This window comes from Mustela nivalis, assembly GCF_964662115.1.
Source record: "Mustela nivalis genome assembly, chromosome: 7".
Lineage (NCBI taxonomy): Eukaryota > Metazoa > Chordata > Mammalia > Carnivora > Mustelidae > Mustela > Mustela nivalis.
Window position 1 is genome coordinate 103028282 of NC_139026.1, and position 18917 is coordinate 103047198.

Genomic DNA, 18917 nt, shown 5'->3' on the forward strand with positions numbered 1-18917 from the left:
TCCAGAACACGCAGTCTCCCCCTCTGTAAGTGCCACTGAAAACTGCAGCTTCCCACAGGTGGTGTATGCCCCCAGCAATCCTCTCAGCAGTAGACCCCAGCCCCCAATTATCTCTGCCCCCTGTGCCTCCAAAGCCACAAGTGATCCCAGTCTGGGTGAGCCCAGGCCAGTGGTGGTGGTGGCTGCCTCCTCCCCACCCCAAATCTGCAGGCTTAGATGTGTGCCTGTAGCCGCCTGATTCTAGTATTTGCCCCTTAAGCCCCTGTATTCTGTTTGAACCCTGTTATCAGTTTCTTCCTATCCTACTGCCACTGCTCTGCAAGCTATCCCTGGCCTCCAGCATAGGACACTTTTGCACTGAGGTATTACTTTCCAGTGGCTAGCTTCTGGTGGTCCACTCCCCATTCTGTTTATCCTCCAACATTTGTCCATGCAATCCCAACTCCATCCTTCATACCTCAGGACTGATGACCCTCTGCCCCCATAGAGATCCAAACATATAATCTTACATCTCAGGCTGATTTCGTGGGTGTTCAGAGTGACTTGGTAGATGTCTAGCTAAATTCAGGGGACCAGTTGAAACAGAGACCACACTCCTCCACCATCTTGCCAAGGACCAGCATAATGTTTATGAGATTCATCCATATTGTAGCATATAGCAGTATTTCATTCCTTTTTATTGCCAAATAGCATTCTGTTGTATGGATACAACATTTTACCCTCAGTTTCATTGAGATATAGTTGACACATAACATGATATAATTTTAAGGTATACAGTGTATTGATTGAATGCATTTATAAGTAGCAAAATGATTACTACTATAGTATGAGCTACCACCTTCATCCTGTTACATATTTGCCTTTCTTTTGTGTGGCAAAAATGTTTAAAATCTATTTTTTAGTAACATTCAAGTATATATAATATTATTAGTGATAATCACTATGCTGTATATTAGACTATTAATCTCACAACTGAAAATTTGTACCATTTGACCAATATCTCCCCATTTCCCCCACTCCCAACCCTTAGTAACCATGCCTCTACTCTCTGTTCCTTAATTTGTCATTTTTTGATTCCACACATAAGTGATGTCATACAGTATTTATCTTTCTCTACCTGACTTATTTCACTTAGCCTAATGCCCTCAGTGTCCATCCAAATGGCTGCAAATGGCAGGATTTACTTCTTTCTCATGTTTGAATAATATTCCATTGTATATTTATACCATATCTTCCTTATCCATCATTTGTTGATGGACACTTAGGTTGTTTCTCTATCTTGGCTATTGTGAATAATGCTGCAATGAATATGGTAGTGCAGACATTCCTATAATATTCTAATACATATGAAACCAGAAGTGGTAATACTGGATCATATCATGGTTCTATTTATAATTCTTTGAGGAACCTCCACACTTTTCCATAGGGGCTATACAAATTGCATTCTTACCAATAGTGTACTAGGGTTCCCTTTTCTTCATATCCTTGTCAATAGTTGTTATCTCTCGTCTTCTTGATATAACCTTAATTATAACAGGCTTGAGGTGATATCTCATTGTGCTTTTTTCCCCCCTGATAATTAGTGATGTCAAGCACCTTTTCATTGCTCTCTGTGTATCTTTGGAGATTATTCAGTTCCTCTGCCTATTTTTAAATTGGGTTATTAGGGATTTTTTGCTATTGAGTTGTATTCATTCTTTATATTTTTTACGTATTAATTCCTTATCAGATATGTTTTGTAAGTGCTTTCTTAGGAAGCAGAAAGCTTTATTTATTTATTCATTCATTCATTCATTTATTTTTATTTTTAAAAAAGATTTTATTTATATATTTTGACAGAGAGAGAGAGAGAGAGAGCGAGCGCACAAGCAGGGGAAGCAGCAGGCAGAAGGAGAGGGAGAAGCAGGTTCCCTACAGGGATCCAGATGCAGGACTCATCCCAGGACCTTGGGATCATGACCTGAGCTGAAGGCAGTTGCTTAATCAACTGAGCCCCCAGGTGCCTGACTAGAAAGGTTTTAAATTTGATGTAAGTGGGCTTGTTTATTTTTGCTTTTGCTTCTGTGCTTTTGCTCTCATACCCAGGAAATTATTGCTGACACCAATGTCAGGGAGTTTTATCCCTATGTTTTTTTCTTGGAGTTTTATAGTTTCAGGTCTTCTTAAAGTCTTTAATCTATTTTGAGGTTTTTTTCTTTCTTATTAGTGGTGTAAGATAAGGGTAAGAACCACATTCTTCCACTTGTGATTATCCACTTTCCCAACACCATTTTGAAGGGACTATTGAATCTCCTTTGAGTATTGTTGGCTCCCTTGTCAAATATATGTTGACCAGGGCACATGGGTGGCTCAGTGGGTTAAAGCCTCTGCCTTCGGCTCAGGTCATGATCCCAGGGTCCTGGGGTTGAGCCCCGTATTGGGCTCCCTGCTCAGCAGGAGTCTGCCCTCCCCGCCTCCCCGCTCATGCTCTGTGTCAAGTAAATAAAATATATTTAAAAAAATATTTGTTGACCATATATGCAAGAGTTTCTGGGTTTCCATTTCTGCTCCACTGATCTATGTGTCTATTTTTATGTACACTGTTTTCATTACTATGGCTTTGTAGTATGATTTGAAATCAGGAAATGTTATGTTTCAGTTTTTTTCTTTTTTCCAGGATTGCTTTCACTGTTTAGAGTCTTTTCTTGTGCCATACAAATTTAATTTTATTTTTTAAAATTTTTGTGAAAAATGTCATTGGGATTTTGATAAGGATTGCATTGAATCTATAGGTGGTTTTGGGTAATATAGACATTTTAACAATGTTAATGTTCCTTATCCATGAACACAGGGTATCTTTCCATTGGTTTGTATCCTCCTTATTTTTTTTTTATCAAAATCTTATAGTTTTCAGTGCAGTTATTTTGCCTCTTTGTTAGATTTATTCCTAATTATTTTAGTGTTTTTGATGCTATTATGAATGGATTTGTTCTATTTCTTTTCCTGGTGTTTTGTTGGTGGCCTATAGAAACAAAATGATTTTCTGTATGATAATTGTATCCTGCAATTTTATTGAATATATTGATTAGTTCCAAAAGTTTTTTGATGGAGTGCTTGGGATTTTTTTTTTTTTTAATATGGGATCATACATGCAAACAAAAGCAATTTTACTTCTCCCTTTGCTGTTTGGATGACTTTCATTTCTTTTTCTTCCCTGATTGCTCTAGCAAAGGCTTCTAGTGCTATGCCAAATAGAAGTGGTCAGAGTGGGCACCTTTGTCTGGTTCTGATTTTAGAGAAAAAACTTTCACCTATTCACCATTGAGTATGTTGTACTTTGTCAGATGCCTTTTCTACATCTATTGAGATGATCATATGATTTTTATCTTTTATTCTATTAATATGGTATATTACATTTATTGATTTACATATGTTGAACCATCCTTATATCTCAGGTATTATTCCCATTTAATCATGGTGGATGATTTTTTAAAATGTGCTGTTAATTTGGTTTGCTATATTTTGTTGAGTATTTTTGTATCTATATTCATTATATTATATTATATTATAATGGGCTATAATTTTCTTTTCTCATAGTATCCTTATCTGGCTGTGGTATCAGAGTAATCCTATCCTCATAAAATGAGTTTGGGGAGTATTTCCTCCTTTTCAGTTTTTTGAAAAGGTTTCAGGATTGCCATTAGTTCTTTAAATGTTTGGAATAATTCACTAGTGAAACCTTCTGGTCCTTGGCTTTTCTTTCTTGAGAGATCTTTTTTATTACTGATTCAATCTCTTTACTTAAAAGTGGTCTGTTCAGATTTTCTATTCATTTTTTAAAAGATGTTATTTGTCTGAGAGAGAGAGCATAAGCAAAGGGGAGGGACAGAAGGAGAGGGAGAAGCAGGCTCCCTGCTGAGCAGCCTGATGCAGGCTTCAATCCCAGGATCCTGGGATCATGACCTGAGCAAAAGGCTGATGCCCAACCGACTTCAGTCTTCATGGATTCCATGTTTCTAAGAATGTATTTCTTCCAGGTTATCCAGCTTGTTGGTGTATAATTTTTCATAGTAGTCTCTCATGATCCTTTGTATTTCTGTGGTATCAGTTATAGGGTCTCCTCTTTAGTTTCTGGTTTCATTTATTTTAGTACTCTCTGCATTTCTGTGTTACTCTAGCTAAAAGTTTGTTGATTTTTTAAAAAAGATTTTATTTATTTATTTGACAGAGAGAGAGAGAGAGAGACAGTGAGAGAGGAAACTTAAGCAGGAGGAGTGGGAGAGGGAGAAGCATGCTTCCCACAGAGTGGGGAAGCCCCATGTGGGGCTCAATTCTTGGACCCTAGGATCATGACCTGAGCTGAAGACTGACACTTAATGACTGAGCCACCCAGGTACCCCATTGATTTTTTTTTTTTTTTTTTTAGTCTAAAAATTTCAGCTCTCACTTTTAATGATCTTTTATATTTTTGGTCATGGAGCCCAATGTGGGGCTCAAACTCATGAACCTGAGATCAAGACTTGAGCTGAGATCAAGTTTCAGATTTAACCAACTGAGCCCCCCAAGGTACCCCTGCTCAGTCTTTATTTCATATATTTGTCTGGTCTTTGTTAATTCCTTTCTGCTAATTGGGCTTGATTTGTTCTTTTACTAGTTCCATGAGGTGTAAATTGAGGTCTTCAAGCTACTTTTTTTTTCTTGAGGTAGTCAGGAATCATTATAAACTTCATTCCTAGAACTGCCTTTAGGGGCACCTGGTCGGTGGTGTCTACTTTTGGCTCAGGTCATGATCCCTAGATCCAGGGATTGAGCCCCTCTTTGGGTTCCCTGCTCAGTGGGGATTCTGCTTCTCCTTCTGCTGCTCCCTCTGCTGTGCTCTCTTTCTCTTACTCTCTCTCAAATAAATAAATAAAATATTTAAAAAAACTGCCTTTGCAGTCTCCCATAAGTTTTGAAATGTTGTGCTTTCATTTTCATTTGTTTGAATTAGATTTTTTCATTTTTTTTCTTTTCTTTTTTTTAGAGAGAGAGTGAGAAAGCACATGCACACATGTGTGCATGCAACTTGTTGGGTAGGTGGGCAGAGGGAGAGGAAGAGAAAGAATCTTAAGAAGGTTCCACTCCCAGCTTGGACCTGACACTAGGCTCGATCTCACAAGCTTGAGATCATGACTGAGCTGAAATCAAGAGTCAAACACATTACCAGCTGAACCAGATAGGCACCCCTGTCTTTTTATCATCTTAACTACACCTTAGACACATCTTTTCATTTGGCTCAGTAAACTTTCTAGAGCAGAGTTTCTCTCATGTATTTGAAATCATGTTTGTTTTCCAGGAACACAGAATATGCCAGGTGTAGTTTATTTTTTCCTGTTCTAGGTGGGATTTATATATCCTCTAAGATTCCTAAATCCTTTTAATAAAGAATACATAGTACTTTAGAAAAGATGTAGTTTCTAGGGTCACTTTGAGAGTTTGTGGGTAAGTAATATTGTTGCTATGGAAATACTTTGTGACAGTGTTGAAAAATATATGTGTTGTCAAATCTATAATTTTACTTCCTCCCACTTCCAACTTAACATAGTAGTATTTCATTCAAGATCACCAAATATATATGTGTGTGTACATATGTGTGAGTGTATATATACTTAAAATAATATTGTAGCTTAAGGAAGAAGGCAGGTGAAGGGCCATATTTTGGAAGCTAGAATTTAAGAAGGATCTCTAAGCTACTGGATACTTGTTTTTGTGATCTCAGGCTGCTGTAGCAAAATACCATAGATTAGTGGCTTAAACAACAGGAATTTTTATCTCACAGTTCTAGAGGCTGGGACGTTTGAGATTACAATGCCAGCATGGCTGTAGGACAAACATTCAGTCCATGATGGCACTGTAAAAGAGGACAGGGAACCTGATGATGTCTTTACCACAGAATGTTACATTTCCTTTTCCATTGCCTTATAAGCTTATTTTCTCTCATCTAGGAAGATTTGGGGGTTTAATCAACAGCTCCACCATCCCTTTCTCAACCCCAAAACAAAAATTTGTGGTAAACAAATTTTGATTTGTTTACCTGTCTTTACATACAGTATACATACATTGTGTACATTAAAAGCTTTAGTTCAGGGGCGCCTGGCTCAGTCGTCTGCCTTTGGCTGAGATCATGATCCCAGGGTCCTGGGACTGAACCTCACCTTGGGCTCTGTGCTCAGAAGGGAGCCACCTTCTCTCTTTCACTCTCCCTCTGTGCTCTTTCAAATAAATTAATAAAATCTTTTTTTAAAAAAAGCTTTAGCTCATTGCTCGCATTATCTTTTGTCATCTTGCATACAACTTACTCAGTTCAGAGACATTTTTAAGGCATAATTTACCTCAAGCATGTAACATGTAATTTGAAATATAACACCCCTCCCTAAAAAAAAAAGAAGAAGAAAGAAAGATGAAGGAGTGTGTATTAAATTTTTATTAAGCATAATGATTATTCTTTTAGGGCATTGCTAAACTTTTTGTTTGAATGAATAAAAACAAATTGAGAAATTTCACATGACACACTAATCTAGTGATCTCAACATACTTCATGGAAATTTCTACTGGCTGTTTTTGGGTGTTGCTTTCCCAATTTCCTTTCGTCTTTGCTCTGTTTCTCAGAGTGAATCAAAGGAAACTTGTCTTTGAAAAGACTTCTTCTTTTGACTCGTCTTTTATGTAGAGAACTTTCTGCTCTTACCAGAATAAGTAAGATTAATGTTCAATCTCAAGTATTTCTGAGGGTATACTCCTTACCCACAGAAATATACACTTGGGGCAAAATCAGAAGAGGCTTCTCATTCTCCCAACCACTGGACAGGAAGAGAATTAACCCACAATGGGTCAAGAAGAATCTCAAAATAAACGTGAGTACATTCTCTCCTCTCAGTTTTAAAGAAGCAAATGTAATTATGACTAAGATTTAAAAATATAAATTAATGGTAGTTATAGTTCTGAAAATTGAAGATGATGATAAGGAGGAGTTAGAAGAAATGACAATGACTTTGCTGAGGAGAAAGGTCATAGATAAACTCAAGTATGTTGGGTAAGAGAAACTTCTTTGTGAAACATACATTGGGCCAAGACAAGAGATAAATTATGCAAAAGAAAAATAAGATGGAAAGAAAGAGAGCAATTTGGGAAGATTCTTTTAAAGGTAGGAGGAGGAAGGAAGATAGACAAAACACACCAACTAAGGTTCACAGTTTACCTGAGGCTCTGACTTTATCCCATTTTATGCTGTACTTAAGGGTCACTATGTATTTGTATTACAAGAATATTAAATAATATTTTTGAGGAATAGAACAAATAATATTATTTCTATGAAAGGATATTCATTGCAGTACTTTTAGAAACAGAAAAAAACACCAGAAACCAATACTTGCTTGTATATTACTAATAGTACACATTCTAAATGATGGTGAATCTCTGTGATGGAATTCTGCACAGTGATTCAAATAATCCTATATATTAGTAGGTGTTGACAGAGAAAGTCTCCAAGACATATTGTTACATAAAAAGCTGTTTCAGGACAAGGGTACACTGTGGTCCCATTGAAGTTTGCCATGGTAGAGTGATGAGGTGAAGTAAAACATTAATTTTAATTTTAATTATTAATTTTAAAATTATATATTTCTACAAGTACTGCAATGAGTATCCTTTCATAGAAATAAGTTCAATTTTTCTACATGATAGAGCTCTAGAACTGATATTGTTGTGGTAAATATGATGCACTTAGAAGTTGATAAGTGTTGCTAACTTGGTCTATCTAAAAGCTTTCTAATTTTTAGTTTAGCATAAACTATATGCTAACACCAAGAGAGTTTATTTTTCCTCAGTCTTGCTGATACTATATATTTTCTACTTTCTTTTAAAAATCTCATATGTGAAAAATTATACCATAATATTTTAGTTTGCATTTCTTTGAGCATACTTGTTTAATGATCATTCATAATTTCAGCAAACTAAATTTTCAGCAAATTTCCTGGTCAAACTTTTGCTCAGTTTTTAAGTTGCTTTTTGAAATTCTCTATACAGTCTAGACATTAATATTGTGACAAAATTTTTTTTCATATGTCCCTTGTGTTTTAACATTATTTGTGTCATATAGATGTTTTAGTCTTTATGGAGCCAAATTATCCATTTTCTTTTTTTAATGATCTTTGAGTTTTCTGTCTTATAAAAGCCTTTCCATTAAAAAAAGGTTATATTTTTATGTATGTATGTATGTATGTATGTTTTTATCAGTAAATTCTAAAACTGATTTATTCAAGAGGAAATCTTTAAGCTCTCCTCTAGATCTAAAATATTGTGGATGAGCTCATATCTAGCTTGCATCTCAGTAGAATATCTTTCCTAGTTCTTGTGGCAGAGAAGACAATGTATTTATCTTTCCTTTTGCCCTAGTCAGAGGCCAGCATTCCCAGATGATCCCTTGGGCCATTGCTGTTTTTTACATCTCAGTTCTCAGTGCTTGTTTTATTGCAAACTGTTTGGGTAAGTTATTAGCAGAAATGGAACTCTGTGAATTTCCCCAAACAACATTCATGAAGTTCCTCTAAGTCTTTTGTTATTTTGATTCCCCATCCCAACATTTCAATCCATACTGCTTTTCAGGGTCTTGAATTTAAAATTCAGAGCTACATTTTTAACCTTCTGTCCTTTGATGGTGCTGTCTTATGTCAGGGAATGAAAGCTGGAAGTTAAACCCTTTCTTAGACCTATGAAGGTTGGTGGCTGAAGTAAATCATTCCCTAGTTTTGACTGAGATTATAAGGGGCTGTATCTTATCAGTAAAGAATAACCAGCAAAAAACCAACTTTCAGATAGACTGTATTCTGGCTTTGAAAAGAACAGTTGAAAGACTTGTTCTTTCTAGTAGCAAGACCTTATATAAAATTCTTATAATTACAATAATATAGTATAGGTCCAAGTACAGACAAATAGATCAGAGGAAAGGAATAGAGAGCTTAGTTACAGATCCTGCATATATGAACTGTTTATATAAAACAGAAGGGGATACTGCAGGTATAGGGAAAGGACAATTTTTTTCAATCAATGAAGACCATTGATTATCCTCATTCAAAAAATGAAATCTGTCCCCTGTATATCATGTATAAAAGCAACCTGACATGAATTATTGGCCAAATGTGAAAAGCAAATCAATAATGCTTTTTAGAAGATAAATGGAGAATATATTCATATCCTCACGTCAGGGAATGATTTCTTAAGTCATAAAATGTGCTAGCCAGTGAAGAAAATATTGACCAATTATACTACATTAAAGTAAGAATTAGTGTACAACAAAAATACCAAGAAAGCAGCCATAGAAGGTGTTTGTAATGCATATAATTGATAAAAAATTAATGTACAGGATATATAAACAATTCTTTCAAAACAATAGGAAAAAGTCCTGATAGATAATACAGCAGAAAAATAGGCAAAATTTTGAATAGGCAGTATAGAAAAGAAAAATTGAAATGTTTAATGAACACATAAAAAATGTCAAGCTCATTAGTTTTCAGAGAAATGAAAATTCAACTCACAAAATGAGATACCATTGCAAACATACCAGGATGGCAATAATTAAAAATTCTAGTGCTACTAAGTATTGATGATGATGTGGAGCAACTGAAACTCCAATGAACTGCTGCTTATGGGAGCATAGAGCAGTACAACCACTTTGGGAAACTTTGCCACTATCATAGTTGGCAATATGCGTATTCTATTACCAGCAATTCCACTCCTAGGAATATAGCCTACAGAAATGCATGCTCATGTGCTCTAGGATGCATGGTCAAAAATGCTTAGAATGGTATCATTCATAATACTCAAACGCTGGAAGCAAAGCAAATGTCTACCAGAAGAAGGCTATACGTTTTAGTGCATTAAGACAGTAGATCACATTATAGTAATGAAAATGAATGGATTATAGTTGTATGTAACAATAAAAATAAATTTCAGAAATAACATTGAGCAAAAGACAGAACCAAAAGAATGCATATTTTATCATTTTATTTATATAATGTTCAAAAGCAGGTGAATTAGGGATATGTTATCAAGGGGTAAAATTTGAAGCAAAGCACAAAATGATTGGTTTAAAAACCATGGTATAGTTACCTTTAAGAAAGAGGAAGTGGGTTGTATTTGGGATGTGAAGGCCACCTGAGGTGTTGGCAATGTTATGTTGCTTAAGCCAGATTGTTGTTACCTGGAGTGTTCACTTTATAATAATTTGATAAACTGTACATTTGTGTTTTTCACTTCTTTGCACTTGATTATGTTTCAAAGTAAAAATATTTATTTATTTATTTATTATTTATTTTGGGAAGAGAGAAAGGGAGAGCGAGTATGTGAATGGGATGGGCAAGGGACGGTGGGAGAGAGAGAGAGAGAGAGAGAGAGAGAGAGTGTGTATCTTAAACAGGCTCCATGCACAGCACAGAGCCCAATATGGGGTTTGATTTCACAACCCTGAGACTATGACCTGAGCCAAAATCAAGAGTTAGACGCTCAACCAACTGAGCCTCCCAGGTTTCCCTCAAAGTAAAAATATTTAAAAGATAAGTGAATATATCTGGCTGATATGATAATACTTGGCAGAACTATCCCAGTATTTTCTAAAAATCTCCACTCTAAAACAGATTCTGATAGAAAAATATGCTTAAAAGCATATACACCTAAAGGTTTGCAGAACTACTCCCATAAACCACAAAATGGATAACGATAATAAAATATTAATTTTTGACAATTCATTTCAACCTATTCACCTGGGACTGGAAAAGAAGAACTGGGTAATAAGAATAAGGGTTAGTTACCTTAACTCTTAGGAGAAGAAAGGGACCAGAGTGACCAGCTCCCATTTCCCTAAGTAAATGATTACATAGGAAAAGAAAACTAACTCTTTTCCCCTTTGACAGTAACTCATCACACCATTCTACGCTGCAGGAGAGAAGCAAGAGTGTTCAAGTTACCAGAGTACTACAAGAAGATGACATGCACCAGAGAGAAATCAAAATTGAAAGGTAGGAGCATAGGAGAATTTCTTTCTTACTTCCATTTCCTTTCTTTTTAAATTAACATTTCATTTTATTTTATTTTTTCAGTGTTCCAAGAGTCATTGTTTATGCACCACACCCAGTGCTCCATGCAATATGGGCCCTCCTTAATACCCACAAACAGGCTCACCTAACCCCCCACCCCCTTCCCCTTTAAAACCCTCAGTTTGTTTCTCAGAGTCCACAGTTTCTCATGGTTCATCTCCCCCTCTGATTTTCCCCAATTCACTTATCCTTTCCTTCTCCTAATCTCCTCCATGTTATTCCTTATGCTCCACAAGTAAATAAAACCATATGATAATTGACTCTCTCTGCTTGACTTATTTCACTCAGCATAATCTCTTCCAGTCCTGTCCATGTTAATACAAAGGTTGGGTATTCATCCTTTCTGATGCAGGCTTAATATTCCATTATATATATGGACCATATCTTTATCCATTCATCTGTTAAAGAGCATTTTGGCTCTTTCCATGATTTGGCGATTGTGGCCATTGCTGCTATGAACATGGGGGTACAGATGGCCCTTCTTTTCACTATGTCTGTATCTTTGGGGTAAATACCCAGTAGTGCAATTGCAGGGTCATAAAGTAGCTATTTTTAATTTCTTGAGGAATCTCCACACTGTTTTCCAAAGTGGCTGCACCAACTTGCATTCCCACCAATAGTGTAAGAGGGTTCCCCTTTCTCCACATCCTCTCCAACACATGTTGTTTCCTGTCTTGTTAATTTTGGCCATTCTAACTGTGTAAGGTGGTATCTCAATGTGGTCTTGATTTGAATTTCCCTGGTGGCTAATGATGGTGAACATATTTTTCATGTGTCTTTGGAGAAGTTCATTTTTTGACATGATTATCTATTTTTTGAGTGTTGAGTTTGAGGAGTTCTTTATAGACCTTGGATATCAGCCCTTTGTCTGTAGTGTCATTCGCAAATATCTTCTCCCATTCCATGGGTTGCCTCTTTGTTTTGTCTTACTTCCATTTCCATTCAGATTCATAGTCCAATTTAAAGTAACCAGTAGTAAATGAGGAGAGATTAAAACAACAGGAGTATCTGGTACAAGAGTAAACATCAATAAATAGAAATAGATTTCTCATGTCTGTAATTAGTTGAATAACTGGAGAATATAACAACACATTTAGGATCCATTTCTGGCACCCAAAACATAACATTAGTTTAATTCCATTTTCTTTTGATTTAGGCATATCTTAAGGACTTCCCTCCTAGAATATACAGCTTTTCCAAAGTGACTTTGTCTCTTATATTTTGCTGGAATCTGTAAAATCCCTCATCCTTTGGGAGGCTGGGCAAATGCTTGAGAGTTCTAGTAGGTTCTCTACCCTCTTTAGATAGAATTACCTGCAAAAGGCTTTATTCTAGAAGCACTTCAAAAATAGAAGTAAATACATGTAGGCACATTGAAAAATGATGTTGTCTTCTAAGAGAATATCTTGTAATTTCCATGTAAGTCACTACATGATTCAGATACTTTTGCTCAGAAATATTTAGAAATGCAATTTTCAGGCTTTTTTTAAAGGGGGAACAAAATGATATTGGTAATCTTGGTATTATTTCCAAAAAATATTAACTGGAATAACTATGCAATCTCTTAGAGATAAAATGCTCCTTTGCAACTGATTCTCATTTCAATTTTCTCATGAGGGACCACCTGGAATTGCTGTCCTTTTGGCTGGAGAGCATTCCAGTCCAACTGCTATTTTCCTCTTAATGACAATAAGACATGGGATAAGAGCGAAAGGAACTGCATGAGGATGGGGGCTCATCTGGCCACCATCAGCACAGAAGCTGAGCTGGTATGTTGGAAGACTCAAATCTATCTCTCTGCTCTTTGAATCTCTTTGCAGAGAAAGAGGAATTTCTTTGTTCTGCCTCTATGCCTTTGCTTCATCTGTTTTATCTTCTTTGCTCATTTTTCTTCATCTGGCCAACTTTTGGTCTTTCCAGATTTGATTCACATGTTATTTCCTCCAGAAAACTACCCTGACCACCTTCCCTATGCCATCCTCCCTGTTCTAATTTGGAGAGACACCTGTGGTACTTTGTGCACTGTGTGGTCATGGCACTTACACTGTACTGAGATTATCTATTCACTGCTCCCTGTCTGCCATTGACTCCCCTTTGCAGAGGTCTGTGGCTGTGCTCTCCTAATCTTTGCATCTCCAAAGTCCTGCACAGTGCTAGGGACACTGGATAGGTCTTGATAAATGTTTGGTGAGTGAGTGAATAAATGAATGGTTAAGCAGGACTGAAATAGCTTCTCAGGAGAAATCATAAGAAATACAATTCAGTCGCATGGTTTTAACTCTAAGTAAAAAAAAATTCTTAAGTTTAATTCAGTTCTTTAAAGCACTTCTTTTTTTAATTTTTAAATTTTTTAAAAGCACTTTTTAGGGGCGCCTGGGTGGCTCAGTGGGTTAAAGCCGCTGCCTTCAGCTCAGGTCATGATCCCAGTGTCCTGGGATCGAGCCCCGCATCGGGCTCTCTGCTCAGCAGGGAGCCTGCTTCCCCCCCCCCACCCCCGCCGCTTCTCTGCCTTCTTGTGATCTCTCTCTCTTTCTCTGTCAAATAAATAAGTAAAAATATTAAAAAAAAATAAAAGCACTTTTTAAAAAGATTTTATTTATTTTTTTATTTGACAGACAGGGATCACAAGTAGGTTGAGAGGCAGGCAGAGAGAGGGAGAAGCAGGCTCCCCGCTGAACAGAGAGCCCGATGTGGGGCTTGATCCCAGGACCCAGGGATCATGACCTGAGCTGAAGGCAGAGGCTCTAACCCACTGAGCCACCCAGGCGCCCCTTTTTAAAGCACTTCTTAAAACAAATTTCCTCTTGTAATATATTTCTATATATATATACATACATACATACATATACATATACATACACACACACTATATGCATATATATATAGTATATATGTAACTCATATTCTACTCTTTTCTTAGGGAGGTTTCCCAGAGGATTCTGTCACCATGGCTTTGCAATCTGTAGGTTCACCAACTCTTTGAATAAAATGGAACTTAATTTAATACACACATGCATAAAGAAGGCAATTTTAAAAATGAAATTTTTAAAAAATTTGATCCTATTAAACATTGTGCTAAGTGATTTGCAAGTGTGATCTCACTTACTCATCACAGTAACTGTGCAGTAGTAGAGTGGTCCTTTTGGAGATGAGAAATTTTGGGTTTGGTGAGATTAGAGCACTTACTACATTACACGATAAATGGCAGAGGCAGGATTTGAAAGCACATTTGTCTGATGACACTGCTTTTGTGCTTAGCTAATAATCCATCTGACCATTTCTCTCTTTTCCTAATAGCTTTTCCTAACATAACATAATATTATTTCCTAACATAACATAATGTTATTATGTTAGCTGTTATGTTACCTAACATAATAGCTATCAAATGATAAATGCAAATATACTTATAAAAATTATAATTTTTATAAAATTTTTATGTAATTATACAAAATTTATATTTTTATGCAGAACTTTATTTCTCAATTTTTGGATAGACGATTTTCATATTTCCTGGGATTTATAGATGAGAATCATGGAGGCCAATCCTTGGTGAACAAGACAGCATTTAACCCACATAATTTGTGAGTATGTCGACTGGGGTGTAAGAGCTTTATAGGCAAAGCTGGGAAGATAGCAAGCAGAATTCATTTGGGCTGCAGTATAGTGATGTAGGAATGCTTACTCAGAATAGAGCACTATGTGTTGAGTAACCCCATACTAATATACTATGATACTTCTATTAGTGCACTCTGTATTTTTCACCAAAAACATTTTCCCTGCATGTCCCCTGACCTACACACACACACACTCACACACACACACAAATAATATAAATATAAATATAAATACAAATACAAATACAAATACAAATATAAATATAAATATATATATTTTTTCTTTCATTTCAGATTATGGCATGAGGGTGAACCCAAAAATCAGGAAGAAAATTGTATTGTTCTTGTTAATGTCCAAGACAAATGGACAGGGAATGATTCTCCTTGTAACTTTGAGACAAAAAGTATTTGTAAATTACCTGGAGCAGCATTCAACTAGAAACCTCCAAAGAAGTCCTTGCGATGGGGACAGAAAAGAAGAACCAATTAGACTAGGGAAGAATGTACCTGCACCATTGGAACAGAGAAAACCTGCTGAGAAAATAGAAAAATTTCAGTTATGATGGCCTTATTTATTTTTGTTCTATTCATTCAAGATACTATGTTTTTGTGTGGTATGGTGGCAGGAGTCATCTTTTGTGTGAGAATCCATTTTCATTAACATTGCTTTCTTGATAGTATATCAGAGTAGTTTCTTTTCAGTTGGTGTGCACTGATGACATATCAATCAGAATGGCTCAAGATGATGCCATCTCTTAGTCATTGCTTTCCTCTGCTCATATTTTTACAGTTTGGGGTATTCCAACTGGTAGTGGAATGCCATTATTTTGGCCCAGTTACAACAAACTCTTTAAATTTTTTTAAAGATTTATGTTTTTATTTGAGAGAGGGAGAGAGGGAATCTCAAGCAGATTCCTCACTAAGCACAGAGCCTGATGTGGGGCCCAACATGGGGTTCAGTCTCACAACCCTGAGATCATGACCTAAGCTGAAATCAAGAGTCAGTTGCTCAACTGACTGAGCCACCCAGGTGCTCCCTAATCTATTTCTTACAGTCTGATTATTTTTCACTACCTCTTTGGTGACCACCACAGACCACCTTTCTTACCTGGGTTATTGCAATAGCCTTCTGAATGGTCCCCCTGTTTCTCCCCTCAGCCCCTTTCAGTCTGTCCCCACCTCTCATGGCACTTCTCCTATTCTTCATACTGTCTTTAAGACAGCTGATAGTCATTTCATAACAATAACTGCAAAATTTATTAGGACACTGTGGTAGTCCTAGAAGTTTGAAACACTTAAAAAAATTTAAACACTGTGGGGGGTGGGAGATTGGGGGAGCCAGGGGATGGGTATTAAGGAGGGCCTGTATTGCATGGAGCACTGGGTATGATGCAAAAACAATGAATTCTGTTATGCTGAAAAGAAATTAAAAAAATTAAAAAAAATTTAAACACTTGTTTTGTCATTGAAAAAGTATGATATGTATATGTTAAAAAGGCAAACCAGAAAATTATAAATGAAAGTATGAATTAAATCTTCCACTTTGAACTCCAGTCCCTTAAATGCCTCTTTTTTTTTTTTTTTTTTTTTAAGATTTTATTTATTTGTCAGAGAGAGAGCGCGAGCGAAAGTGAGCACAGGCAGACAGAGTGGAAGGCAGAGTCAGAGGGAGAAGCAGGCTCCCTGCAGAGCAAGGAGCCCGATGTGGGACTCGATCCCAGGACGCTGGGATCATGACCTGAGCCGAAGGCAGCTGCTTAACCAACTGAGCCACCCAGGCGTCCCCCTTAAATGCCTCTTCAGAGAAACTATGATTGTCAGTTTTTTATACGTATTTCTGTATATGCTTAAATATGTGTTATATAAATGTATATACATATACATCCCATTTTTTTTCTAACACTAGTGGAATCATTATCTATAGCATCTTAAATGTCTGACAATTTTTTTTTCTCCCATGAATCTCAGGGGTTTTGTCTGTTTGGTTTTTTTTTTTAATTTATTTTTTATTTTCAGCATAACAGCATTCATTATTTTTGCACCACACCTAGTGCTCCATGCAATCCGTGCCTTCTATAATACCCACCACCTGGTACCCCGAACTCCCACCCCCCGCCCCTTCAAAACCCTCAGATTGTTTTTCAGAGTCCATAGTCTCTCATGGTTCACCTCCCCTTCCAATTTCCCCCAACTCCCTTCTCCTCTTTAACTCCCCTTTTCCTCCGTGCTATTTGTTATGCTCCACAAATAAGTGAAACCATATGATAATTGACTCTCTCTGCTTGACTTATTTCACTCAGCATAATCTCTTCCAGTCCTGTCCATGTTGCTACAGAAGTTGGGTATTCGTCCTTTCTAATGGAGGCATAATACTCCATAGTGTATATGGACCACTTCTTCCTTATCCATTCGTCCGTTGAAGGGCATCTTGGTTCTTTCCACAGTTTGGCGACCGTGGCCATTGCTGCTATAAACATTGGGGTACAGATGGCCCTTCTTTTCACTGCATCTGTATCTTTGGGGTAAATACCCAGGAGTGCAATGGCAGGGTCATAGGGAAGTTCTATTTTTAATTTCTTGAGGAATCTCCACACTGTTCTCCAAAGTGGCTGCACCAACTTGCATTCCCACAAACAGTATAAGAGGGTTCCCCTTTCTCCACATCCCCTCCAACACATGTTGTTTCCTGTCTTGCTAATTTTGGCCATTCTAACTGGTGTAAGGTGATATCTCAATGTGGTTTTAATTTGAATCTCTCTGACGGCTAGTGATGATAAACATTTTTTCATGTGTCTGATAGCCATTTGTATGTCTTCATTGGAGAAGTGTCTGCTCATATCTTCTGCCCATTTTTTGATATGATTGTCTGTTTTGTGTGTGGTGAGTTTGAGGAGTTCATTATAGATCCTGGATATCAACCTTTTGTCTGTACTGTCATTTGCAAATATCTTCTCCCATTCCGTGGGTTGCCTTTTTGTTTTGTTGACTGTTTCCTTGGCTGTGCAGAAGCTTTTGATTTTGATGAAGTCCCAAAAGTTCATCTTTGCTTTTGTTTCCTTTGCCTTTGGAGACATATCTTGAAAGAAGTTGCTGTGGCTGATATCGAAGAGATTACTGCCTATGTTCTCCTCTAGGATTCTGATGGATTCCTGTCTGTTTTTCATCATGATCAGGGTACTCTCTTTGATCCCCACCTCTTCTTTCCCCCTTTCCCTACCATCTCTCCTCTGGTAACCACCAGTTTGTTCTCTATAATTAAGTCTGTTTCTTGGTTTGTCTCTCTCGTTTTTTCCTTTGCTCATTTGTTTTGTTTCTTAAATTCCACATATGTGAAATCATGTGGTATTTGTCTTTCTCTATTTCATTTAGCATAATAACACTCTTGTGCAAATGGCAAGATTTCACCCAAGTAATATTCTCTTGAGTGTGTGTGTGTATGTGTGTATGTGTATATATATATATACATACATATGTGTGTGTGTATATATATACACACACACACACACACACTATAATGTGTGTGTATAATTCTGTTTTGTGTGATGTGTATATCACTCTCCTTTATCTATTCATTAGTTGATGTACATTTGGGCTGCTTCCATAGTTAGGCTACTATAGATAATGCTGCAATAAACATAGAGGTGCATGTATCCCTCTGAATTAATGTTTTTATATTCTTTGGGTAAACACCCAGTAGTATGATAGTATGGAAGTTCTATTTTTATTTTTTTGAGGAACCTCCATACTGTTTTCCACAGTGGCTGCACCAACTTGCATTCTCACCTACAATCTTCTTCACATCCTTGCCAACACTTGTTGTTTTTTGTGTTTTTGATTTTAGCCATTCTGACTGGTGTGAGGTGATATCTCATTGTGGTTTTGATTTGTTTTCCCCCAATGATGAATGATGTTGAGCATCTTTCATAGACTCATGAAAAGATTTTTTCTTCTTTGGAGTAATGTCTGTTCATGTCTTCTGTTTATTTTTTTTTTAATATAATTTTTTAATTTTTTATAAACATATATTTTTATCCCCAGGGGTACAGGTCTGTGAATCACCAGGTTTACACACTTCACAGCACTCACCAAAACACATACCCTCCCCAATGTCCATAATACCACCCCCTTCTCCCAAACCCCCTCCCCGATGAATGGATCAAGAAGATGTGGTATATATACACAATGGAATACTATG

At 36.7% G+C, this 18917-nt stretch overlaps 1 protein-coding gene and 1 long non-coding RNA gene across 4 annotated transcripts in view; one reads left to right on the forward strand and one right to left on the reverse strand.

Moving 5' to 3' along the window:
• LOC309870409 (C-type lectin domain family 4 member D-like) overlaps positions 1-15282 on the forward strand; it is a 78237-nt gene extending 62955 nt beyond the window's left edge. Inside the window, exons 3-10 of one of the 3 annotated variants that reach the window (XM_082742568.1) lie at positions 4218-4372; positions 5003-5051; positions 6769-6872; positions 8413-8502; positions 10926-11030; positions 12726-12877; positions 14577-14689; positions 15017-15282. In XM_082742568.1, the coding sequence (XP_082598694.1) occupies positions 6845-6872; positions 8413-8502; positions 10926-11030; positions 12726-12877; positions 14577-14689; positions 15017-15161 (633 nt within the window). In that variant the 5' untranslated portion in view covers positions 4218-4372; positions 5003-5051; positions 6769-6844 and the 3' untranslated portion in view covers positions 15162-15282. Of the gene's footprint in view, positions 1-4217; positions 4373-5002; positions 5052-6607; positions 6873-8412; positions 8503-10925; positions 11031-12725; positions 12878-14576; positions 14690-15016 lie in introns of those variants that run through there. The other 2 variants (XM_082742567.1, XM_082742569.1) reach the window with 2 other exon arrangements.
• Positions 15283-15799: 517 nt separating this feature from the next.
• LOC309870411 lies at positions 15800-18705 on the reverse strand. The gene is made up of 2 exons (XR_014314564.1): positions 16518-18705; positions 15800-16288 (listed from the first exon to the last, which is right to left on the reverse strand). It is a non-coding gene; the product is annotated as an uncharacterized lncRNA (long non-coding RNA).
• Between the last annotated feature and the right edge of the window lie 212 nt (positions 18706-18917).